Below are 27,131 nucleotides of genomic sequence, written 5' to 3' on the forward strand. Positions count from 1 at the left end.
CAATTGCCTGTCGCTCGGTTCTGAAAGGTTTTATTCAAGTCACTTCGAACAGTAGCAGAGAGAGAAAGAGAGAGAGAGAGAGAGAGAGAGAGAGAGAGAGAGAGAGAGAGAGGTGCACTCTGCATAAGTTGATGTCGAACTCTTTCTATTGTGTCTCGTCTTGTTGAATTCAATTAGTCCCCCGGAAAAAAAAAGACTGAAGCAAAAAAAACAACAACAAAAAAAAAAAACGGAACTGAACATGATAAAAATTCAAGAACTGCACATAAACTTAAAATATCAGAATACCATGTAAAGTAAGGATTAACTGTTTAATGTCAGACAGTTTTCTGACAATGCCGACATGAGACATTTAGTGAATCACTGAAGTCTGAAAGGAAACGCTCCTGCTGCGTGTTGCCTTTGTGTTCATTTGTTCAGATGTGCGGATGTGTCCTGTCTGCTTTGTTGTGCAAACCGTGTGTGGCTGCGCAGAAGAGGTTAAAGCACTCAAAGATATTTTGTGTTTGCTACTGGGGAGAGAAGAAAAAAAGCTTCAAACTAATTTCTTTCATCAACATCTGTTGAGGAGATTAAATGATGCCTTGCTGCTGGAGTTTGCACCTATTTCACCAAAAGCATAAAAAAATAAAAATAAATAAAAAATGACTGAAGATGGAGTAGACGGCAGCTTTTAATGCCACTCTGTGTATATCACCGGATTTCAATTTTAATTTCTGATAAGCATTTGTGAAAGGAAAACCATTAAAAAGGCACTTTAGAGAGCAAACAGGAAGGACGGGGAGGTACGACGAGGGGAAAATGCTGGGAGACTAAGACAGGTGGTGTGCTCAGTGTTCCATCGGTGCCTCTGTGTCGTCGTCTTCCTCATCGCTACAGGGTTCATAGTCTTCATCCAGAGCCGGCTCTTCCTCCTCCTCTCCCTCCATTTCTCCTCCCAGTTCGCCGAGCAGCTGCTTCACATGCTCTAACATCGGCTGGTCATCACATCGCAGCTTAGTGTACAGCTGCGGAAAAGGCAAAAGGGGGTTGGGGTGGAAAGACAAAAAAGGATGATGCAAGTGTATAATAAGCTGGTAAGTAGAGTGGAAAAAGAAATGTAAAATTTTGAATAGAAAGTAGGTTATAGAGCAGAAACGCTGAGACCAAATCTGAAGTGCAAAATTATACTGCAGGGGCAATACAAGAAATGAGATATGGTGAGTGAGAAGCTTTTCGGAACGAGCTCTCTCTCCTTGTGTCACTGAAGTTAACAGTGCATCACTACGGCGTCCATAAACAGCAGCAGTGTTGGGAGTCGAGGCAAGTGAGCAGCCCTGCGGTTTAAAGTCTCTAAGTGCTGGTTAAGCCACCTGAAATATCCAACCGCATCTGCATTCTGTCAGCAAGGCAGTCGCGGTTAGCAAAATGCCAGTGAACAGTTTTGTCTTTCATTTGGTAAATCAGCACATTTGATACACGGTTCAGTCGCACAGGAGGCTTTAAAAAAAAAAAAAAAAAAAAAGACAATTTATCTTCCTCTTGCTGGTGCAACACACACACGCACAGAAACGTGTCATGAAGCGCATTAGGTTATTTGGCGTCTATGTGCGAGTGTGCACATATAATCAAAGTTATCTCTGTGAAATATGCCGTGAAAGAGGAAGATAAAAACAGCCATGTTCTCAAAGCAGCCGGCAGATTTATCTCTGTAAAATATGCTGCTTGTGTGTAATTACTGAACTCAAAGTGGAGCCGGGCGATAAAACTACTCGCGCTACCTCTAAGGACAGCGAGCGTAACACTGTGTCTCAGCGTGCTGATACAGTATATACAGGCCGAGGGGAGCGGATTCAGTGATTTATACTTATGCCTCTTCTCCCGGAAGCAAAAACTAGAGAGAGAAAGACAAGTGAGTGGGTTCGTATGACAACAACTACCACTTGCTACTAACGCTGGTCAACACACACATGCGGGGTCGCGCCAGCTTGTGGACAATAAGCAGCTGAGTGCCATCATTCTTACTAAAAGTGTAACAAGACCGCGAGAGTGAAGAAAAGTGTGTGTGACGGCTTTGCCCCAGGACCAGTCTCTAAGCAACAGCAGGTCCTGACAGGAGGCACGCAGTCCCATGGGAACTCATTTGGAGCGTTAGAATGTGCGCGCGCGTGTGTGTTTAAGTGGATTCTGTCTCTGCAGGTTGGAGCTCCAGGGAGGTAGAGCGTGACCCAGGTCCAGCCGTGAGGTCTGATAGCAGAGGAGAGTGTACCCACTCAGACCCTTTATAGCACCGCGGCTGCAGGCATATGCACGCACACACACCCAAATACACACACTGATTTTCATTCCGCCGGTGTCACCCTGAAATGCCCAGAGATGTTTATCTGCATTGAACGCTCTGAATAAAAGTTTGGTTTACTTTACAATAGGCTTGGCTCAATACCCCCGAATAATTGCACATCATTGCTTGGGGTAGAAAAGGTAGGTGGTGTCTTTCATATGAGTCGCGGGATAGACATACTGTAATAGATACAGCGAACATGTGCAAACGCGGCTGCATGTTCCACAAAACTGAGCACCGCTTCGGAGATTGTATGCAAACGTTGTGATATTTTCAACAAATCAATGGCACATTGTGTCTGCTAGACAGGATGTGATTATTCATTGTAATACTTTCAGCAGGCTAAACAAACAGGAGCTATTCTTCATGTGTTTTGCAATGAGCGCTGCTGAGATCAGCACCGACATCCTGGGAAAAAAAAAAAAAAAAAACACACGCAGGCGGTTCTCATTTACAACAGCCTATGTTTTCTCTCCTCACTTTCACGGCCCAGAGAGCTGCCGAGGAAGGGAGGGAGAGTGTGTGAATGTGTGTGTGTGTGTGTGTGATCGTATAACTTTTTCATGGTCCACTTTGCTCTACTTTCCAGCCCAGAGTCACGGCCCAAAGCACACTTGACCACCACTAGAACAACTCACACACATAACATATTAGACACCACGCAAGGGCGCGCAGACACATTTGTTCCCGATGTCTGCTCACTATTGTACGTCAGGGACAGTTTCATGTCCGTCTGTCAGTCTGCCATTTTGCTCATTGGACAGACAATTTCTAAAGACATTCCTTCTCCTCCTAGGGTCAATATGTCAAAATATGTCCATCACTTTAAATGATTTGGCCAGTATGGATATCTAAAGTTCCAGCAGGATGTATTTGAATGATTTAGTTGGTAGCAGGTCAGTTTTCAGTTGTACTGTAAAACATTTCAGCATCAACTAAATGAATTGGCACTAAACTCTACATTCTAACCCCAGCCCCCTTTTTTTTTTTTGCTGTGCTGCCTGAACCAGACCACAACGAACAAGATACCTGGAAAACTAATGAGATTACTTTCATACCAAGGACGAGTGCCTCAACTGTTGTCATAAAGAGTGAAACACAAATAATCAGGAAAAGAAATGATTCTGAATATTTGCATCTCTTCATGTACTACGAGGTGCACGTCCATGTGATTCCAAACATTTCAATGATTTTCTCATCAAACTTGGAGACTCACACACACTGTGTCGTGTCATTTGAGCCTATTTCATTTCAATCTATTTTAATTTTACCTTTATTTTACCAGGAACAGAGATCAAGAGACTCTTTTACAAGGGTGACATGGCCAGGAGGTCCACAGCACATGTCACATCATTAGATTTAAAACTAACACATTTAACAGTATACAATAGTTAAAATGATAAAACCGGGTTACTATAGAATAATTTTAAAAGATAAACATATCTTTGTATAACAGATTGGAATGAAGTGCAACAGCTAATAATATTAAGGTGCATTAGTTCACTGTAAAACACATAAAAAATACAAAAACTGATTAATTGAAGCTTGCTCTTTGATGCATAATAAAGAACGAAAATGAATCAAAGAAACCAATTCTGCCTTTTTGGTTTCTATTTGGAAGGTGTTCCATGCGAACTTTCCCAATGATCTTTTGCTTTCTCACTGTCGTCAATAAAATATTTGTATTCACATTCTCACTTTCTAAGACATACATAATACATGTCACGTCTCGCTATACAGTGCAGGGCTCAACGACAACCAGTCACACACTGCATTTTATACCATCAAGTGTTCTGGATGCTTAGGATGATAACACCACAGAGAGTTTAAAAAAATAAAAAATAAACATTTAAACAGACTTTCCTATTCTAAATAGTCTCAACTGGTACAATTCTGTCTGCTTCATATGGACCATTTATATCACTGACGGCAATCGGCTGAACAAGCAACTGTAGGTTGTAAATAATGTCCAAGGTCATTCATCCTTTAAAAACTCACAATATAAATCCTCAACTAATAAAGTAACAACAACATATCAACATTCATAAAGGTTTGGAATTATCTTTTGCTTTGCTGCAAGGCCTCTTACCAGTTCATATTCAGCTGGCCAGCCCCTGAACAGAAATGAGGATATGAAACTCACAGTCTATGTCCATGCTCCATCTTTCCAGACATTTCGGGACACAATGCAGCATAAATCAACATGGCAGCAGAGAAGACGCTTCTACCGGGAAGACTTGGCAAGTTAAGACTTCATGATAATGACGGCCACGGTGCCAATCCTAGGTAGCAGCGCTAAATGGGGACTATGGAATTTAATACACAACAGAAATTATGTTCACTTCAGGATCACAATGCTACCTCCGGAGTAGAATGAGGTCTTATACTGTTTATGGTCATTACATCTCAGCCTGCAGGGGCTGCTCGCTTGTTTTGTAGTAACACAGACGGCAACAAAGACAGTAAAAATGCAGCAATCAACACTACAAAGAAGTTCTGACCCAAGAAAACAAAAGTGTACCGATAAATAATTTTTTGGATGCAACTATGGTACAGCCAGATATAGATTGTGATTCTACATATTTTACTGCATTTCTGAACATCATGAGGTAAGTGGTGACAATCAGCACAAATCCCCCCCCCCCCCCCCCCCCAGTGGATTTCTTAGTAGAAACCTTTTTTCCTCTACATCCCATGGCCAGAAATGACAAGGTGATTACCATGCAAAAGGCTTTATCATCCCATCATAGTTCCACCTGCTGCTCCATTTGTGGACTTAACTTCCACTGTTATTTTAACCTTTCTGTTCAATTCATTCAATTGCTAATGCTTTCAAGTGTAATGTCATCTCTGAGCCACTTTCCTGCTTTGCACTGGTACAGTCAAACCAATTGACCTTCCTGTCAAGAAGATAAATACATATTCTGACACTTCTCTACGTATATACTAATGCTAGCCTGTACACAGATGTCGACCATTTTGGAAGAATAGTACTACAACTATGGCCTCTTGTTTAGTCTTTGTTGTATTTATAATCAAGTTGTCATGAAGCCTTTTTACATGAACGTACTTGGCATTAATATCACCTGTTACCACTTCAGCAGACTGAACATTAGGGGAAAATGTTGCAGTACACTGGTTTAACCAAGCAGCCTTCAAAATATGGACAAGGTGAAATGAGGATAGGATAAGACCCTTAAGTGAAAACTTTAAACACACCTTCCCTCTTAATTTCTAAATCTTATTGGCATATAAACACAGACACATTTCATTGACAGCAAAGGTGTGACAGTGGCCGGGATGTTCTTGAGCGTGAACAGGTTATGTCGCAGCAAGTCTTGGGAGAGCTGACCACAAACTCACACTGACAGACACGTGCACGCACATGCCCAACTAAACACCTCAAGTTCTCCAGTCACATTCTTGTAGGAAAAGGCATTAAAATTACATGACGAGTGCACATTGGAAGAACCCTGTGCTCGTGGGATACCCTTTCAGCCACTTCAAATAGTAAAGCGTTTGACCTCCATTTGCCCTGGCTGCCTAGCTCCCTCCGGGCACACACGCTTACCAACAAGCCCTGACACACACACATATAACATTGTCCCCTGTGCATACGCTGCAGATCCCTCCTCAATCGCACCCTATCTGGCTGAGGCTCAAATTCCATTTCACGTCCGGTTTACTATTGATTTTACCCTCGCCCCTATTCACCGGCTACACCCCCTGCACTGCTCCACACACCCCACATCCAATTTCTTCCTCTCCCTGCCTTCCCTTTCATTCTCCCACTTGTGCTCACTCGCCTGCTCTTCTCCTACACTTCATTCTTGTCCTCTCGACCCATCCATTCTTCCCTATCAGTCCTTTCTAGAGTGTCTCGGCTGAAAGCAGCCTCTGCGGCTGTGCATGTGCATTGAGAGAAAAGATGAATAATGAAGATGTCTCCTAACCAATAATTAGATATGCAAGTTGGCACACCCTGCCATAATTAAATATGTGCATCCACATAAGGTGCGCCTACACATACCGCGCACGCTTTCTCACCCCATTTCACACCACACATCCGTGCAGACAAGCGCGCGCACAAGTGCACATGCACAAGTGCACATGCACAAGTGCACACGCACTCGGCAAAGTCATAAAGTATGCAGAAGAGTGGACTGGTGCCAAAACAAGCCGTTGGGCTTTGAGGCCTCATTTCCATGTTGGAGCCAATTTTAACTAGCAGACTGACTCATCGTTAATAATTAACACTCACAGTGATGCTCAGAAACAAAGCTCTGATAAAAACAAGGGGAAATTTCTACTGCATATACATATGAGAAGGAATATGCACATTAAGTCTAAGAGTGTTTTGTACTGAGATTCCAGTTCACCCTTTCCAAGGTCTTAGTAAATTCTCACATTATTCTGCACCTGTTGCTTCAGCCTTTATAAAAGAAGGTGCGATGCGGCTTACTATTCACACTCAGACCGGTAAAAGTATTGGTTGAGGCGTTGATCTCCTTAATATTTCACTTTCCATTCTTCATCTCTATGTAAAAACGACTAAGTAGTAAATACAAGTCTTTTCAAGAATGCATTTCTTTCCATTTTACATTCTTTCTCAAAGCTGGCAGCGCAAATCTATATTTGTTTGGGCTTCCTCTCTTCCTCCCAACAGTTTCTCCCACTACCCCTCACCGGAGATCCTAAGCCCACCTCGCTCCCGTCTCCACGTGTGGACTTGTGTAGTGAATGCTGGTTAGACAGGCCTGTCAATACACAGCTGGAGAGAGCGACAGGCATCAATGTATTGCCGCCGAGCTGCCCAAACTCAACTATAGAACAGCATAACGGGGTGTAAAAATAGGAGACAAGTGGTGATGTTGGATGGGAAGGTAGAAGTCCAAGAATATGGGAGAGGAAGAGAAGAATTAAAAAAAAAAAAAAAAGAGAGAGAGAGAGGTGGGGCCTGCCATCCTTCAGTCTGTGCGGTCTGATTTACAAGCCTATTGGATTTTAGACAAACATGAATCACTGCTCCACAGAGGCATTACTCCCTGACAGATTGATAGAATGAATGAAACACATCACTCAGAGCGTGCATGCGTACGTGCGTGTGTGTTTAAATGTCTGAGGATATATTGAGAATATACAGACATTTCTGTGGGAACAATGAAGCTTATTCTGTATCTTTTAAGAGTCACAGTACTGCATGTACCCTTTCTCTGGCAAGAACCAGCCCTTATGACACTTACCTATTGTGACAGCGCACCGACTGTAACTATCTGTACCCACAAATGCTGCGCAAAGTCAAAGCGGAGACACTCATAACCTACCGCCGACTGAAGGTTGTTGTTTTTTTTTTAACCCTTTTTATCTACAGCTGAGCTTCCTCTACATGGTGCTCGCTCCACGACTACTTGCTTTGGTACCAGTTTATTTTCTAGATTTCATTTTTCCCCCCACAGCAGATACTCATTATAGCCGGTCATCACAACAGCTCAGCACGACAGTGCCATGATGTTATCTTCAGTGAGAAAAGAAAACAAAGGAAGATGCGAAAGTGGTGGTGTTCTTGATTCTTGCTCAACAGAAAAGAAAGACATTAAAGGTCTATCGGCATAAGAGAGCACTGACTATCAAACAGTGGGACGGTTTGTGCAGAATGCCCCATGTCAAGTACAGAAATGCAGGGATAATGTTGCCAACTATTTGAGCTCTGTTAAGAGATTAAAACATGAACTCATATCACTCAGAAGTTTGTACACGGGTATAAAAATAAAAAGGTTTGCAAGTTTAAAAAATTAATGGATACTTTCTGAGGCATGCTTATTTTAAAACACATGATCATTGTGGAACTTTGCAGGGGCCTACAAAGACGTGTTACAACATTTCACTAGACAGCTTTTAAGTGGCACCTGGATTTAACATTCTAATTGACGGTTTTCTGATCAGCTGCACGTTTAAGCTGTGCTAATAATGGCAAGGCAACTTGACTTCCCCTCTTTGATGAAAGCAGTTCGCTTTTTTGAGTTGCACAAAATGGGATACTAAGGGAATGAGATGGACATTATGATTTTAATACATTAATTGCATAGTTTGTCATAACAAGTGTTGTGAAAATGAATTTAAAAAGAAATTAAAAATGTGTTTACAGTTTTGCAATATATCGCAGTACATTATGTGATGAAGTCTAAATGTTAAAATGAGTACAGTATTCAACACAATAAACAGATGCGATGTGGAGGGGAAACATCCCGCTGTGGTCTACCGACAGCCGCTTCAGCCAAATCAGCTTTACCGCAAAGTGGAATAAATTTATGTCCCTTAAAAGGTGATTAAAGCTAATTCACTGACCGGTCAATACACATCACATATTGAAAGCAGAGCTGTCACTTGTGAAAGTGAGAGGAAACTCACAATGCACACATTTGTCTCAAGTCAAATACTGTATTTTCGTTTAATGTCGGATTGTCTGCAAATCCAAAATAACATGATGATATTAAGATATGATTATGAAAGGCAGATATTTTGGGAATAGATGACATTTGTTGATTGGTGATAAGTTTGCGGCTTTAAAAGTGAACGGTATGATTAGTATTTTGACCACAGGTTTTACCACAATGTATATATATATATATACCACAATGCCACAAAGACCGGTTCAAAATGCCAGAAATGAAATTGTAATTGAGATTGTTTGAGCTAATATGTTGTGCTCAAAATTTGTGAAGGAATGTGTGTGAGTGTGTGCGGTTGCCCATCTCTTTGTTTGCCCTGTGATGGACTGGAGAACTGTCCTGGGCGTACCCTGCTTCTTCCCATTGGTAACACATGGATTAATGCAGTGCAGAAATGAAAAACGTAAAACTGCCTGTCCAACAAATTAACTATGAGCCTTGAATTGTATTTGCTTAATTTTCTATGGATAATCTTCAATAAAATAGCTGATTTCTCTCTCCCGAACATGTGTGTGTGTGTGTGTGTGTGTGTGTGTGTGTGTGTGTGTGTGTGTGTGTGTGTGTGTGAGCAGCTTGGGCGCTGTGAAAAGTGCCCAGAGGAGGCGGGGCTTGGTTGCAGTTAAACCAAATACTGATACTCCAACAATATGAGTGGCTGACATGAAATTAAACCAATGAGCATCATTTGATGTCCGAGACTTTTTTTTTTTTTTTTTTTTTAAAATCGGCCATCGCCAGACCTGCTCGGTGATTGGCTGAAAGTCAGTTCTGGTTTGTTGTTGCATGTTTCTACGAGATGTCGAGATATGTCGATGGAGACAAGGAGCAGTGAGTCCCTGACTATTAATTCTTCTAATTTACCGTTTGAAAGGAGAAATTTGCCTGAAAGGCTGCAGGTCAGGTTCAACTTTCTCCATTATAGTTATTTTTAAATGCACACAAACAGAAATGTGTTCAGAATTTTGCAAATGTATACAGGTTTGTTAATGTTTATAAATGTTTAGATATGCTCATATGTATTAATAACTGACACTCTAGGAGCTTAAAAAGAGCACAGTTCGTGTTGCAAGTTGAGACACAATTCTAAAATGCTTTGAAAGATGGACTGATGTGTTGGTGAGAATCTACCTAAAGTTGTTTTAGTTTTCACTACACTCAGACTAACTGTCAGTTCAAGTAAACCAGTCTCAAAAGACATTCATTTTCTAAAAGGAACTAATTAAGCATCTGCTTGCAATCGTTTGTAAGTATGTTAATAAAAGAGTCAAGTTAATAAGTGCTCTCTATTCACCATCTGTTTAAAAGGACAATAATTTTCATCACTGGGGGCCCCTCTCAATCTAAAAAAGGCAAGATTGTGGTAATGTAGTTTATAAACACACATGCATTTAAATTAAGTTAACAGTGGCTGAAAGTGAAGAATAATGAGGAGCCCCATCTAAGGAATTTACCACCAGCCGCCACTGCTGCCTATATAAGATTCCTACAAAGCTTTTAATATTGAAAAAGCACTGATCAAAATTACCTTCACGGCCCTGGTTAGGTAGGATCTGGCTGCCTCTGTCAAAGCCTTCCACTCTTCCTTTTCCTCTTCAGTCACTTCTCTTCCTTCTCTTTCTTGCACCTCCTTTGCTTTTTCCCACTGGAGGTAACACACCCAACCAGAGAGATACCACACCTGGAAGACGGGGGGGGAAAAAAAAAAAAAAAAAAAAGAAGAGTCAGAGTTGGCATACCAGGAGGTGCCAAGAGTCCTACGGAGAGGAATAGAAAAGGCTTTTTGTTGCAGTAAGTGAGCTGTGACAAGTGAAAGAGATTTGTGACCCTGACGGAGCATGTCTGCATGAAATCCCACATTCTGATTCGACAGACAGTATAACATGGACTCACACACACACTCTTACCACACACACTCTTATACACACGGAGAGTGACAGACGCCGTCGAGCAGTCCATCATTCACGTAATAACTCAATGTGATCCAAACCCAACGAGAACTGTTCTTATTTAAACCCGTTACATGAAATCAACCATGTGCCCATTCATAACGAATTCAAAGCTGTGATTTCTGTCTTGACCGTTTTGTTTTGCTTGGAGCAATTTGCCTTTTTATCTTCTTAAAGCAAAGACAGAAAAATTAAACAACATAGAGAAATAAAACAACAAAAAATAAATACCCCCAGGCGCATATCTTCTTTGCATTTCAATTTAAATCATCTTCACAGCATTCCTCTGGCCATTAAATTAAAGGAGTTTTCTATAATCTGCTTTCTCAACATTGACTGTTTTAGTCTTTCATGTTTGCAGCATAAATGTGTGAAACACGTCCTTAAACGAGCAAAACAGAAATGCAAACGAATCATTTTGTGCATGTTGCTGTCTAAAAGATAAGAACATCTGGACACCGCAGGTGATCACTTACAGAATCAAGCTTGAGATTATTCAAACACATGGCTGTGGATCCATCAGTGTGATAAAATACTGAGGATTTTTTTTTTTTCAAACTCACACCTCATTTATACGAAACACCAACAGCTGGCTTGGATCAAGCCAAAATAATAATAATTAAAAAAAAATATAGAATAATAATACATCATTATCATTATCTTACATCACTGGAGCAGATTAGATGTTTTCCATGACGAAATGAATATATTTGCTAAAACAACTAAGTTTAATTTGTTGTACAAAACTGTTTTACAAAGACAATGCATTTGTTGCATATTAGCAGCAAATCTATCCTCATGTTTGCAAAACAAGATGCTGGTACTACAAGAAGAAATGATTCCATCATGTAGAGTCCATCATGAAGAGATAAACGTTAAAAGCTCAGCATATAATAGGATTTTATTTAAAACAACCACAATTATGTAATTTTATTGGTGCCCCTGTGTAGCGCAGCAGGTTTGGCTACTAAAGATGCCTGTTCACTTATGTTAATCCATCATTTAGTCTTTTGTCAGTCCAATGTGAAAATACAGCTTGGATAGTAAACACAACAGAGGCTGGAGCTCCTGGAAATTGCTAACTAAAAAACGAACTGCCAAAGCCGACAGAAATGTGATGAAGCTGGACAGAAGACAAGCTGGGCACCACAGTGACTCATTACTGCAGCCGACTGCAAAAAGGTTTTTCTTTCATTTTACATAAATCACCTTTAAAACAGGACAGCACAGTGGAATGCTGGTAATACCTCTCACCTCACAGTGAGAATGTCTCTGATTTGATTCGGGCCTTTGTGTTTGGGGTTTGCATGTTCCCCTTGTGCACGCGTCGGTTGTCTCATCCCAGAATTGAAAGACATGCGGATTGAGTTAATTGGTGACTCTAAAGGCTCAGACCTCAAAAGGTCTTTCAACTGACAGATAAAGCATGAAGTTACGAGGTCAAACAAGAAGAAGAAGAAAAAAAAGAAGACAGCATACGTTAATGAACCCCTTGAGGTAATTACCACTTTAGAGCATGCCACCTCTATGCAACTTTTTTATTTACTCCCAAGAATCTGCACGTAGGGAAACAAATTTCTCTGTTCTTGTTGAGTATGTATTTACCGTACCTAAACTCTACCGACTTATACTGGACAAGCAATCACTGCTGGGTGATGGAAAACACGAAACTGTGCGCTGCTGATTTTCTTCCAGCCAGTGTTTCCATTGACGCCCAGCTTGGACATTCAGCGATGCCATCAATGCACTGTGGCACCTGGTTCAATCAGTACTGTGCTACCCCATTTGTTTAGTCACCTAAAGACGTTTATTCAGATGAAGTTCTTCCTGATTATAACTTTAAGTTGATTAAAAAAAAAAAGTGTTCCGAAGAGTTCAACTAAAGAAGGAACATTTTTCTTTTTAAAGGTAGTATGCTGAAACTATAAAATCAGCTCATTTTCATTCTCCCCCTAATTACACTTTTTCGCTTTCACATAATCACAGCCTGTGTGAGCCTTTGTCTTCCGCCTCTGAAAACAATCACGTTCAACCGGCGGTGAACTTGGAGGTGTGTGTGCTCCTCTCATCCGAGGCCAGAGATCACCCACCCACTGTTCTTCAAACACCAAGATACGAATATTAGCTTTATTCATTATTCATTGAGGGCAGAGGCAGTACAGACCTGCACCTCTGCCAAATCAGCCATTTAGCTAACAAACACATCAAGGCATGCCACACTGAATTTGGAATCGCTGTTCCGCATGCTGAGTGGGAGGCTACCCCCTGCAGCCATACTTAGCAGAACAACAGTACCAGTGGACAAATGTAGTGATGTTGCAGAACCAGCAGTATAACATATTTGATCACTGAAACATTTTCTATGAATGTAAAACAAGGAAAACACATTCTTGTGTGTATCTATATGTGTATATCCAAGAGAGGAAAAAGTGGAACTTGGGTGACGAAGATTTAGACTTCTTGAACAGACACAATGGATGTCTCTTAAACTGAATAACACCAGGAAACTCATTACGGATGGCCCAGAGTGAATTCTTTGCATATGTGCTAAAGATTGTGTGAGCATGTGCACCGAAATTGAAAACACGAGAAACTTAGCTAATTAAGAACTTCACAGGATTCACTGTACCCTACTATAGCCCCAGACAGGAACACACATAATAAAATAAACGCTTCGCCTGTCAATCAAATCACTGGAACTATTGTAATTTCAAAGTGAAGACACATCTTAGTTCCCATATGGTGCCGCTGAGAGAAGAACAAAAACATCGTGAATCAACAGAGTACCTTTGAAACAAGATTTGCAAGGAACCAGCTGAGTTGTTTGTGCAGACTTAGCGTTATATAAGGAAGGCTCCAACTTTGAGATACACAAAAAAGCAAGTAGACGGAGGCGAGCGCCAGCCACTTATCTTCTGCACTTAAGAGAGAAAAATAAGAGAGAAAGTAAGACAAAGAGGGAGAAGAGAGACGGCATGAGAGACATTAATGTAGTCAAATGTGTCTGTCATACATTTCTGACATCACAAGTGTGACTGCAGCCACCCAGCAGTGAAGTGATCAGACAAAGCACTTTCTGACCATTAGTACTGGTGACGGTATGGTTATGTGCCCGGCTGAAGGCCCGTTCAAACTGAGTGTCACAGCTGTACATCTCTGAAGTGAGTTTAAAAGTTCAGCCCCCTGATGACTGCTCTCAATCTGTCAGCTGAAGGGTCTGTGTGCGTGTGTGTGTGCGTGTGTGTGTGTGTGCGTGGGTGGCTGAGCCTGAGGGGGAGTGTGTGCGTGTGAGAGAGAGAGAGAGAGAGAGAGAGAGAGAGAGAGAGAGAGAGAGAGACACCACTGTGCCTTACATCTGACACTCAGTGGTTCACCTTCACTTTCCATGGTACTGTCAGTGAGGATTTACAACAGTGACAGCACATAGCTCCCGCTAAGAACAGAAAACACTGCCATTTACGCCACTCTGTGATATGCTGAGTGTCGTACTCCACAGGCAGTTTTCTGAAAATCTGACTATTATTGAAAAGACAACTGTTTTGTCAGTTATAACTACACAAAGATCATCCAGTGTGCAGTTTGCATGTTTTGTTCCACATGTGTGGAATTTCTCAGATTATTTCCAACTATAAAAAAAACAACCCCATGCATTTAAGGTTGTTTGGTTACTTTATAATAGCCATTGGGCATCATCATAACTTCATAGCAAATGTGACTGATTCTGTGTATCTTGCCTTCCCCCATAGTGAGTTGGAATCCGCTCCACTGCCGCACAACGAAGCAGTGCATGTGTGTGGGTGCACTGATAGTTTTAGATGCAGCAGAATAAACTAAGTACACAGGTAAATACTTTCTTCTTCCCACTGGAATAACAAAAGATTTGCCTGCTGGTTGGTCTGATTCAACCGTGGCCACTGTATCATAATAAGACTGCCTGCGAGGGGACTCATAAAAAGACATCACTTAATCCCGTGGACTGACGAGCATTAACACATACGCAGCAACACATTTATTCCCCCCAGAGCTCAGAGTTTGTTTAAAAATCTGAACATTTTAGTTTCACTTCTTTCATCCACCCCGACATTGTATTCATGGTTCAATTTGTTGATGGGACAAGTGTTTTGTTATGTCTTGGCTGGCCAGACTGCTGTAGCATTTCGCTTGGAGCTGTTAATTTTACAAGACAGTCGGACAAATATGTCAATTTAAGCGCTGTTATCTTTGTGAAATGACTTCCAGCTGCATCAATCTCATCCACACTTTAATCCCGGCACCATTCTTCCATTTGTCATTTTCATGGGGCTGGATTTTCGGATTTCGGGGACATAAAACATTTCAGACACTTGGTAATGCAAAGTGTAAACTAAAAAACAATGTGGGAGCTCAAGTTGAAAGTCATGAGACAGTTGGGCTGTGATTCATTTGCTTACCTGGACAACTTCATCATCCTCCTCCAACAGACCCTCCAACACGTCCACTGCGGTCTGATGCATAAAGAAAAAAAAAGAAGAAAATGGAGACTTATGTGACTCAAATAAAAAACTTTTAATGAGCCATTAAGAAAAATTACATTACTGAGAGACAATACTTGGCAAGAAAAAAACTTTTTCGCAACAATTTAATCAATACATAGTTAGACCTCTTCTCATGATGCTGCACATCTTCGGGGCAGCTCGATCGATCAGTGATCAAAAGGTCCGATAAGCATATAAGAGGTCAACATCCCACATACAGCGTCATCAATACAAACAAGACAACAGACATGACCATCAATAGTCAAGCTCACCAGTGCTTATCACACAGTCAATAGTCACTTTAGCCGCTGTCTTAGATAACCTTATTTAATCCATTTACTGATCTGACATGTCAATATAATCTCAGCACCCCTACCTCGTCGCTATAGGATGAACGATGAATGGAGGTAAAGAGCAACCTGGCCTCTACTTTCCATCCCCTCTGCGCACCAGTATTTATTTTCTGATTTCCTTTCTGTGGAGTCCTGGAGATGGGGTTTGACGTCTCAAAGGAGTTAAATGTTAGGTGACCTTTGTCACCGTAGCGCTGCCTGGGTCAGTTTCTGAGGGAAGTTTCCATTACAGAAATCAGACCTTGACTAAAGTAGGTTGTGTGTTTGTTTTGCTCCGTCCTTCTCCTTGTGGAGCCTGTGGTTTAGAAAATGTGTGTGTGTGTGTGTGTGTGTGTGTGTGTGTGTGTGTGTGTGTGTGTGTGTGTGTGTGTGTGTGTGTGTGTGTGTGGAAGCCCCAGGTGATGATATATTGATTTTTGTCAACTTCAGGTTGGAGGCGACTGTTAGCCAATCACCCGTGGTGAAGGGCGAGAATAAAAGACGCGTGCGTATCGGTGCGTGTGCGCACACATCAGCCGGCACCACAACAAAGCTACACACAACAGTGAGCACAACAAGCTGCACTTGTTTCTTGTTAAAGCAGTCTTATTAGCTGGAGAGCTTCCTAATTTTTTTTTTCCCCCTCCTGCTCTTCAGAGTTCTCCTCTTTTTTCATTAAGCCGGTGCCGTTCCGGTGGCGATAAAGAGGTCTGTTGCCCGCATAGACTAGAGGAGAGTCAGGTTAATTGAGAGTATCTCGTTAAGACTGTGCAAATGTGCATGTCAGGGAGTCATTTGATTGATTGCCAGACCAATTATAAGCTGAATACCCATTGTCCTTAATTAATTAAAGACTGATTAAAAATACACAAACAAAAACACCTAATCCCTGCTGATGATGAATGGATTCATGCCCAGCATCAGATTTATCTACTTGACTTTCATTGTATCGTACCAGTGTGACAAAGAAGCAAAAAACGCACACTCACGCACAAACTCGTGCGCAGTAATTCGAGCCAAGCACGAGATGGAAAAGATACGAGCAAAGATCTGTCTGGGTATTAAACAACTGATAGAACAGGCGGTTTTGGAGGAACAAAAATAGAACAAGAGATATCTGCGAGCCAGGATAAGTGAGCAATGATAACCACTATATCGTCTCCAACAGCACTCCTTCCTAACTACACTGGTCAGCCCAGGGGCGAGTGATTAAAGATTCAGAGATTCTTAAGCCGCTTCACGCTCTAAACAACAACAAGATTAATATTCCCGTGAAGATAAGGGGGAAAGTGGGGGTACTACAAAGGAAAAAGTGAGAATATTGTAGGGGAAGGTACTAAAAAAAAAAAAAGTTAATGAACAATTGCAATATACTCCATGAACAGAAACCACACACACAAGCACGCGCACGCACGCACGCACGCACGCACGCACGCACGCACGCACACACGCGCACACACACACACACACACACACACACACACACACACACACACACACACACACACACACACACACACACACACACACACACACAATGTACATGTTGTCCTCCTTATTTCGAGACCTGTTCTAATGATAAGTAAAAGAAAAAATGCAGCACTATGGGGTGGAACGCATTTATAACGTCTATCTTGTGTGTGTGTCTGTGTGTGTGTGTGTGTGTGTGTGTGTGTGTGTGTGTGTGTGTGTGTGTGTGTGTGTGTGTGTGTGTACTCTTCAGGCAATCCTGTTTAACAGAATCATTTTACTGGAGCGCTCAGCAGAGACAGGAGAAAGACAAATCACTTTACAAGGGAGGGCAAGCCATTTCTCACGCACACATACACACACGCACATGCACAAACAGGGACATCTACACTTAAGTAAATAAATCCTGGGGACGTCTGCGCTAACTGTACTCGCAAAGCAATATTGAAAAGTACAAGCTGTGCGTCGTGAGTTAAATTTAAGAAGAGGGGCTTTCAATAAATAACACAAGAGGCAAACAAGAGTGACAACGACAAGGCGAGTAACTACCCATCAGCTGCGGCGACAACTACACGGAAAGACACCTTAATGGCTGTCAAGGGAGGGTTACGTCTGTCTGTCTGTCTGCTGTGTGTCAAGCAAAGTGGTGGTGACGATCATTGCATTGTCAGTGTGTGCGTCAAATGCAGCGACGAAGCAATGGTAATTTAGGCAATGTAATTACAAAGCAATTTTTTTTTTAATGATGTAAAATGCCAGTACCCTCTTTACATTGTCGCAGTAGTTAAAGCTGCCTTGCATTAGTGCTCGTGTAGACCCTAAGACGAGGGGCTGATTGCTTCCATCGGCTCATAGTGAATCACGAATCAAACAATGAAATGCCATTCATGATGTTAAAATATGGACAAATTACTGTTACTGTCAATTGTTCCTTTCATGTTTTTCAAATTGAAATCATAATATGAAACATATAAAAAAGAAAAAAACATTAAATTGATTTCTTTCGGTGTGAAATAAAACTGAATAATTCATATTTGTAGCTGGGAATTATTCCTGCCAATGGATAAATCACTAAAAACCATTAATGAGGAGCAAAAGCTGCTAATTCCTCGTCTGTATATTGGTCCGTTTATTAATCAGATTGTTTTACAGCTGAAGCTCGATGTTATTGAGAAACTGTAAGCCTTAGTCATTCTCCCACATGTGTTTTCACTTGTTGTACAAGCTGTTTTCAAGAACCCCTCATCTGTGCTTATTCTATTTCTATTTTTGAAATCACAAACAAACCTGGCATGGATTTGAGTTCTGTTACATGTGTCTCCTCTAATTTGAATGGCACAGATCCATCTCCTGCAGAACCAAACAACTGGAAAAAAAAGAGGAGCAGATGTAGAAATATTAAAATAAATTTTTTTTATGAATTCTTTTAACCCATTGGACTTTTTCGGTGCCCATCACAAAATGCGACGGTGTTAAAATCAGTTTCTATGCTTTCACCTCTTTAAAAGAGCTGAATATTAAAGAGTGAGCCAAATCTATTATCGCGGTCAGCTTTTCATGTGTGATCGCTTCAAAAAACTAAAAGAAAATCTCCCCAATAAAACATTCCTTTGAAAGTTGTGGCCTTCACATACTTTGCATTATAGGAAACCAGTTTACTCTCCCTAAAATCTTGTTTTTTATGCACACTTTTCTACTTTGGGCTTGTCATTATTACAGAAGCTGCACATCAACACCGTTTTTGTTGGCCAGCCCTATTAACATCATTAAAAATGTATTCCCTTTAATAAAATATAGCGGCTGAAACACTGAGGGGAAAAGGAGCAGGAGTGATGCTTCACAGAGCAAAGGCCAATTATGTTGAAGGGAAGTTACTGTTCAAGCTGTCAACTAGTTAAACAAACACAATTGATGAAACGCTGTCCTCGAAGTTAAGGTTGTGTTTGGAAAGAAACATCTCATTTTTTGCGATTGAACTTGTCATCCTGGGCTGAAAAGACATTTTTAACAGGACAATCTTGCCCATCCCTAAAATTTGGCTAATGTACAGTACAGTACACAATGGCGCCCTTATTTTGGTAAATGCCTATGGGTGTGTTCACACTTGTCATGTTTGGTCAGCTAAAACTAGCCCTGGTGTGATTGCTGCTTCCGCGAGCTCTATTTGAGGAATGGTGAAAGAAAGGAATTAAATAATATAAAACATAGTGAGATGGCCAGGGAGGCTGATCGTCACAGCAAATTTGTTTACAGAAGCTACAGGAAATAAACATGTGTAACCCCAATAAAGGTTTTCAGGTTTTTTTTGTTTTTTTTACTTTTGGTCAGAGGTTTATCGTGCAAAAATATAGAACAAATTGTAACAATAACAGCTTCAGGAGAACAAGACAGCATTGTCCCTGGTTGTTTACTGGGACATGCATCTATTGGGGATTTGGATATTGGGTCGGTGGAGCAGTGGTTGGTGCTCTTGCCTCGCAGCAAGAATATCATGGGTTCAAATACTAGCTGGGCCCTGCTGTGTGGGGTTTGCATGTTCTCCCTGTTTGTTTCCTCCCGCAATCACAAAATATCCATGCAAGGTTAATTAGTGACCCTAAATTGCCTGTAAATGTGAATGTGAGTGTTTGATTGTCGGTCTCTCCAACTCTGCTCAGGATAAAGTGGGATAGGAGATGGATGGATTTAGAGATTAGATTCATTTGTTGGACGTGTTTATATGTTAAAGGTCACCTCAGACTTGAAACACTGCATCTCTTGTTCTGCAAGTCTGGATATTGTCAGAGCTGTCTTGAATATTCACCAATATGGATCGCCGCTCTCTTGAACTGTAATACAGTTTTGCCCACCGAGTCCATTTGAAAAACAGGTTTGTCAATTCTCTCCTTCAAAGTTCAACTGCAGTGTGAATGCACACGAAGCAAAACAGACCAAAGAGGGGGTGAAAACAGGCCACAGAAGCAACACATCTTCGTAGCAGATTGCAATTGATGTGCACAACGCAAACGTTCCTGCTGCTGTTTTGGCATGTTTATACATTTCAAAAGCTGTCGGTGAGCTTTTAGCAGATAAAAGTACCACCACAATAATTCCACTTACTTGTAACCCAGCACACAGCATTGTTGTGGAAATGATGTTGACTATAAGCCCGACTTGTGCTTTGCTTACACCTTTTGGTCGACTGTTAAAAATATCAATGAGAGTGAAACGGATCCAAGCCAGATGCTTTTTTTTTTTTTTTGTCCTCACTTTTTTCGAAAAATTTTGGTCAAGACCAGTGAACTGAAACACAAATAGGAACACTGCCTAAATCACTCAAATTCAAACCACAACCCTGTCCAAGACCAAACTGCATACATCACACACAAAAAAGCTGTCTAAATAAAAAACATGGTAGTCCCTGCTCTAAAATTAACTAATACTTCTCAGCAGGGTCCCTATAGTCTCTGAGGCTACAGAAAAATAAATAAAATACCCTTCATATGTTTTTTTTGGCAAACACATTAATCAAAGCTTTAAAACCATGGCACAGCTTGGGAGACCAAACAAAATATTCAATTGGGAGGAAATACAGGCAAATGTTCACATTCTGGCATCCCGCTAAGAAGGTAGCCTCCAAACTGAAAACTCGACAGACAGAGAGTACACAACTTTGCTCAGAGTTTAAAGTCATTAACAGATCTTCAGCCTATAGGGACAGACATTAAGCAAAAAAAGAAGAAGAAAAAATGCGTGTGCATGTGTGACAGAGGAGGCAAAGAACCCATCAAATCCCAGTCTGGGAGAGGCAGACAGTTTCTACACACACACACACACACACACACACACACACACACACACACACACACACACACACACACACACACACACACACACACACACACACACACACACACACACACACACACACACACACACACACACACACACACACACACACACACGCACACGCACACGCACACACACACACACACCCTCAAACTTCCATCTCAAACTTTTAACTAGCTGATGACTTTAAGCAAATATGACCAAACTTATCCATGTATGTGTATATGCCTACTTGGCAAAATATTAGATGTGATAAAGCACAGAGAATGGGTGCGGTTTGTGCCCCGGGCTTGATGACACCAACAGGAGGATGAAGACAAATGACATGTCAGAAACTGTGGACCGAGACGTTGTCATTTTACTGATACACCTGACAGCCCATCTCCCACACACATACACCCAGAGATATAAATGCTGCTGAGCCGTATGGGCGTAAGGAGATAAAAAAAAAAAAAAGAAGGTGGGGGAAAGAAAAAAAAAAAAAAGGACAGCACTCTCATTTCCTGTCAGTAATAACCATAAACCACCCAACAAGACTGACTAAAAATTAATCATTGGATCACAACAGAAAATAGCTGTACTGCTGTTGGTGTGGCAGTAATCACAGAAAATGACTTAAGAGCTGATGACTGTAAGGAGTTTTAGCACTACACTGAAGGCAGTGAGCCACTAAAATCAAGGCCATTAATACTGGAAATTGACGAGTGATTTAGTAGACAAGTGCAGTGTTTCAAAGATATGGCAGCAATTCATCAAAACTGTTCCCCCCCCCCTCTTCATTCCTCCTCCGCATTGCCCCCCTCAAACCCCCGTCCCTCTCTGTAAATACCACTCTTCAATTATTGACACTGAACCCTGAAGGGGATAAAGACCAGGCATGGCCTTGCCACCTCCAGTGCTATTCTGTTGAAAGGAAAGCACACAAAGTCACGCAGACGTCCATACAAATGCCAAACTGCCCCTCGCCAAGCAACACACACAGACCAGCAAACAGCAGTTGCGTACAGGCACAACATTTTACCTCGTATTCCTCCGACTCGATGAGCAGTTTGGCCGTGGTGATGCGAGATTCATACGGGGGGATCTCATTCTGGAGAGAAAAGGACAATGCAGCCACCTCTGCTGTGGGTGTTTACACGGGCATCCACAAACACTGTCTGATAATAATAACACAATCCAATTTCAAGGTACAAAACGTTCTGCAGCTATGTGGCTGTTAATCACAGCAAAAGTGTCAGCAGGCTGTGTTCAGATCAACCTGCTCCTCAAGATAAGAGTCATAACAGTGGAGTCACTGGGCTGTTTGCATCAAACCTTCATACCAACACATTCCTCTTTCGTATTTCAACAAAAACTTCAGTGCTATTTCTTTGTAGCCGTTTAGCATCCAATCTAACCCGAACATTACTAGTTATTATTTCATCGTTAAATTCCCCCGTAGTACACTGCTGGCTTATCCTTTACATCCCTTTCTGCTGTCGTCTTTTGTGTCTGTTTTCCCTCCACGCACTCTCACAAAAGAAAAGACTTCTGTGATGCATTTGTTTCATCCTTTATTTTTTATTGTCCCTCATTTCATTATCTCCTACTTGTATTTTATTTATTTTTTTATCTCTACTGGTTTCCTTATGCTTGTGTTCACTGCAAAGCACACTGTGACAATCCTGTTAGTTGAAAGGGCGTTATAAATAAACTGGGATCTTCTTTTGGTGGCGTTGAGAGAAATTTTCAAAAACAGCTTCCACTCACCTGCATGGCTTCGTCTGATGTAGAAGCGGCAGCCATTTCTTTCTGTGCAGGTAACCACTTTCCAACACTCTTCAACAGGTATTCTTTGCCTTCCTAAACACAGATGAGGAAGTAAAAAAAATGCTTACGTTTATTAATGTATACAGAAATGCGTATGTAACAAGAACTAAGAGTGTGCTCTCTCTCTCTTAAATTAATTCTAAAAACTAATTATATGATTTTCATCCTACAGAGCGGGTGTTGGATTCTGTATAAATACAGATGACCACAACAGTAATTATAGATCAATTTCAATATTTCAGTCTTTAAACATAATTCCAGGGTAAATGAAGAAAACTTTGGCCACTGATTATGGGAGGCTGTGAAGTGTGACTGGAGCCAGTCTGACCCCTACAGCCTCCAGCTGGTATTACAGCTCCACTTCAGCTTTACATTAGGTCTTCTTTTTTATTAAGTTTGTGGATGTGTGGGCACAAAAAAACATTTTGGAAGATTTTTTTGAGGTATCAACTGCAGATAATTAAACAATTCAAAGTAGATACACTGAATATTAAATACCGAATGTGCCTCCCCACCAACAAAGCACTGGTAATCAAGGGAAGAACCAGACATCATTATGAACAATGACTCATGAATAGTGAGCACTAATTAAAAGTTCTAATATAAAACAGTTTTTAATGTGGACTACGTTCGTAAATTCTTTATTTTATTTTTTTTTTTAACCGAGGCTTTATTTAACCAGGTAATTCCTGATGAGATCAAACATCTCTTTCTCAAGAGAGTCCTCGCCAAGACAGCAATCATAAAAAGGAACAGGTTCAGACATTAAAACTTGATTGATAAAGCACTTTCTTGAAGATGGGGGCCACGTGGTGATGTGTAGTAGCTAGCAATCTTGCCTTGCTGCAGAAATATTTCTTGCTGGAGTCCAGGCTAAGGGGGCTTTCATATAGTGCGCATGCATTTTTTCCCCACTGTGTAATCTGGTTTCCAGAATCCCCAAATATTTGTTTGAGGTTAATAAGTGAATAGAAATTTTCTTAAGGAGTGCGTGTGAAGGTATGCAAACTGTCCAATGGAGATTCTGCCATCCCCCATCTCTTGTATAGGCAATATATTTAAAAACGTATAAAACAACTTGAAACAGAAAAGATGTTCCGTCATATCAACTCTCTCTAGTACTGTGGCACCTTTTCCAAACTGAGTCCGATACATGCTCCCTGATCTATCTCCCTGTATCAGATGATGGTGTGACCTCAACGATCTGCCCAGTAATTACCATTCTTATCAGCATGACCCGTCCACGTGCGTGCGTGTTAATGCAAGTCTCCATCTGCTGATTAATTGCATACTATTCAATTTGCTCAGAATAATTAACTCAGCAGATTTCTGCTTTAATGCGGCGATAACTCATCCTGAGTGAGTGAGTGAGTGAGTGAGTGTGTGTGTGAGGGTGTGAACTGACCTGGTTTTTCTCTGTACTGAAAAGGTAACTGGCCATAAGCTGTAGAGCCTCAGCGTTGTCATGGTGACACTGTAACGCTCTCTCAATGAACTCTCGACACTTGTCTGCAGCTCCTTCCTCCATACTACACACACACACACACACACACACAGACAAACATTACAACAAGCCCAACATGAAACGGAATAGCAAAAACCATGTGGACAAATCTGTGTGCTATAGTACCAGAGGTCTGTTAAGTAAATCTCAGCGATGGAGCAGTAGGCTACACTAACATCCTTCTCCGTGGGGACCTGATGGTCTTCTTCTGGTTGGGCAGCAGCTCCAGCAGCCTGCAGGAAGAGCAAAAAAAAAAAAAGACCGGCAACACTGATGAGAACCACTGAGGTTTCACACTCTCACATCACTGCAAGATTCTGGGCTCTGGGTTTTTTTCTTTGTGAAGTTTGCCTGTTTTTTTTTGTTTTTTTAATTTATTTATTTCCATTCTTTTTTTTCGGTGTGGGGGGGGGGGGGGGGGGGGGTGCAGCTTCTTCCCACAATAAAATGTCATGCTTGTTAGGTTTACTAGTGACACTAATTTCCCCACAGATGTGACTGTACACTTTCCTTGGTCCATTAAGCCCAGCCTGGACAATACATGGTGTTTTCCACCTTTAGCATGTATATATTTATGTATTACATTTGAATATTCTGAATATTTGTACATAGCATCTGAGTTTATTCTGTTTTGAAAGCCGGGACTTCATATTGCAATTTCGTTGTGTGTATGGAAACGTGTACATAATGACAAAAAAAGAATTCTCATTATCATGTGGAACAATGTGTTTCTATAAGAAGCTAGTGTTTTGCCTTCGAAATTAAATGTTGCTCAGTGATTAGATTGTAAATTGATAGGCTCAGACTTCCTGTTGCTCGAAATGCTAGATGTATGTACAGATGTGTAACATATGAATATTAAGAGAAATATATATATATATATATAATTCCAAAAAACTTCTTGAAGGATTGGTATGAAAACGCTACGTTTTTTTTGTCATAAAAGACATTAATATCTCAAACTATAAAAAATATCTGAGCTTCACATGAACCAATTTGTAAGTCATTGCATCAGCTTCTCTTTTGGATCTGAGTATTGTGCACGCTGACTCAGTCACACTTTCAGAGCTTGCTGAGACACTTGAATAGACTATTGTTGATGTTATTAGTGACAGCTCTGCTTTTTCTCACTAACTGACAGAATATCTGTTGTGAAAAAAGATTAATGAAAATGTGAGAATTATGCAAGGCAGCTACCACATGCTGTTTTTCATAGACATCATCTTTGAAAGTAATAATAATAAACCTGCCAAGTGAAAATAATACCTATTTTTATGCCACTAATGACAGTGCTTACAAAATGTATGTTGCAAACGCATATGTCATATACATAATACATTAATATACAATGTAAACAAATGTGATTGAGGATTTTTCCACTCACCCTTCACTTTGTACTTTTTGTGCATGTGCCTTAGAGATATGCCTGCCTGATTTAATGATACAAGTTTTTACAATGCAAATAAATGTGTGCTGTGTGAAACAAATGTCTTATATTGAGTTAAATAAATCAATTCAGCAAACATTTTGAGAATCAGACAAATAAAACAGAAAAGGTTACAAGAAAAAGGTATGCTGTAAAAACATAAATCAAGCAAAAGTGCTTTACATTAATATAAAAAAGATGAAGCATTTTTAAAAGGTTTTTCTTTGTCACGTTATCTTTGTTGTCATGACTCTGAGGCAACAGCATTTTGAAAAGATGTCAAATGTGAGTGACAGCAAAATGGCAAAATTATCTAGAATCCTGGCACTTTATACATCTGTCTGTCCAAGAACAGATAGACACATCCCTCTTGTCACGCTGAATAACAATAACTACCATAAAAGCTAAGATATAGTGTAATCTTCTTCATTGAGGTGGTGTGGCTTTGAGTGTGTACTCACAGATGTTGTTTTTTGTTCCTCTAACACGGACAGAAGAACTTGTATTCCTCTAGTGTAGTAGTCTACAGCTTCTTGGCCGGTGTGGATTTGTCCCAGGTACATATATTTACTGTGGCCAACATCGGGGCTCAACTCGACCGCACGCAGAAAAGCTTACAGCAACATGGTCATGGAAGCTGTAACCCATAGAGTTGCTACAGAAAAATACAAATAGCACCAAGATGCATCAGAGAACTTATCAAATGTCACACATACATGCAAGAGAGAGAAATGCAAAAAGGATATTCCTTTAGCTTTCTGTGTGTCTCCCAATTCAGAGCAAATGTGTCCCAGCATGTCCAGAGCTTGCAGGTTGGAGGACTCCACATCCAGAGCACGTTGACAGAAGAGAGCAGCCATCTCAAAGTCAAAGCTGTCCATGTATTCTTCTGTCTGTACAAAATATGATCACAGGATCACAAAACAAGTTGAGCATATGGTAGTCTTTGTCATGATTCTGTGTTAAGCTTGACCTTCTCCAGGAGTTGTTGCACAGAGTACTTCTCAGCTGACTTCTTCTTGGCTTTTTCGTGCATCCTTACTTTCATTCTTTCTTGAGGTGACAGACAGACAAACCCTCCATCTGCAAGGGCATGGATCAATAAGGCTTTCAATGAGTTTGTCTCAAAAGCCAAAAGAAAACCGATGGATTTCTGTTATTTGTTATCAAGGAACGTGTAGTCACACTGTAAATAAGTAAACCACTGATCAACTTACCTCTGTTTGAGCGATTGTCTGTCTTTTTCGGCTTACTTTTCTTCTTGCCTTTTGCCTGACCCCCCATGCTGAACAAATACTAAATTAATGATTAAAGTCTCACAGACTGATTTGTTATTCTGGAGTAATAATCCGAAGCGTGGACGTTAAACACGCGTGGGGAGAAACTTCAAGTGAGCCGGAGAGAAACTGTACGCATGCGCAGGAACGAGGCGAGACTGCTGGTACGGAAAGTGCGAGGGTCAAAAGACCCATATAACGCAATAAACCACATCGAAACACAGACTATTATCAGGAATAGTATCTAATTAGAACA

The 27,131-nt window shown here is 40.9% G+C and overlaps 1 protein-coding gene across 1 annotated transcript; it reads right to left on the reverse strand.

Moving 5' to 3' along the window:
• Positions 1–26,997, reverse strand: LOC308115014 (uncharacterized protein). The gene is made up of 11 exons (XM_080472333.1): positions 26,816–26,997; positions 26,572–26,681; positions 26,311–26,491; positions 26,060–26,211; positions 24,299–24,405; positions 24,074–24,197; positions 22,609–22,701; positions 21,881–21,949; positions 15,146–15,199; positions 10,295–10,447; positions 1–1,007 (listed from the first exon to the last, which is right to left on the reverse strand). Exons 1-11 carry the CDS (start codon positions 26,880–26,882, stop codon positions 831–833), a joined length of 1,287 nt encoding a protein of 428 aa, XP_080328459.1. The 5' UTR covers positions 26,883–26,997; the 3' UTR covers positions 1–830.
• Positions 26,998–27,131: the final 134 nt, after the last annotated feature.

This window comes from Lipophrys pholis (genome assembly GCF_963383615.2).
Source record: "Lipophrys pholis genome assembly, chromosome: 9".
Classification (NCBI taxonomy): Eukaryota; Metazoa; Chordata; class Actinopteri; order Blenniiformes; family Blenniidae; genus Lipophrys; species Lipophrys pholis.

Excerpts from the sequence above, each read along its gene's own strand:
- LOC308115014 (XM_080472333.1), bottom strand. The coding sequence starts at position 26,882 with ATGGGGGGTCAGGCAAAAGGCAAGAAGAAAAGTAAGCCGAAAAAGACA. Across the intron at positions 26,492-26,571 it reads TGCAACAACTCCTGGAGAAG|ACAGAAGAATACATGGACAG; the intron begins GTCAAGCTTAAC and ends TATTTTGTACAG. Across the intron at positions 21,950-22,608 it reads CATCAGACGAAGCCATGCAG|AATGAGATCCCCCCGTATGA; the intron begins GTGAGTGGAAGC and ends TTTTCTCTCCAG.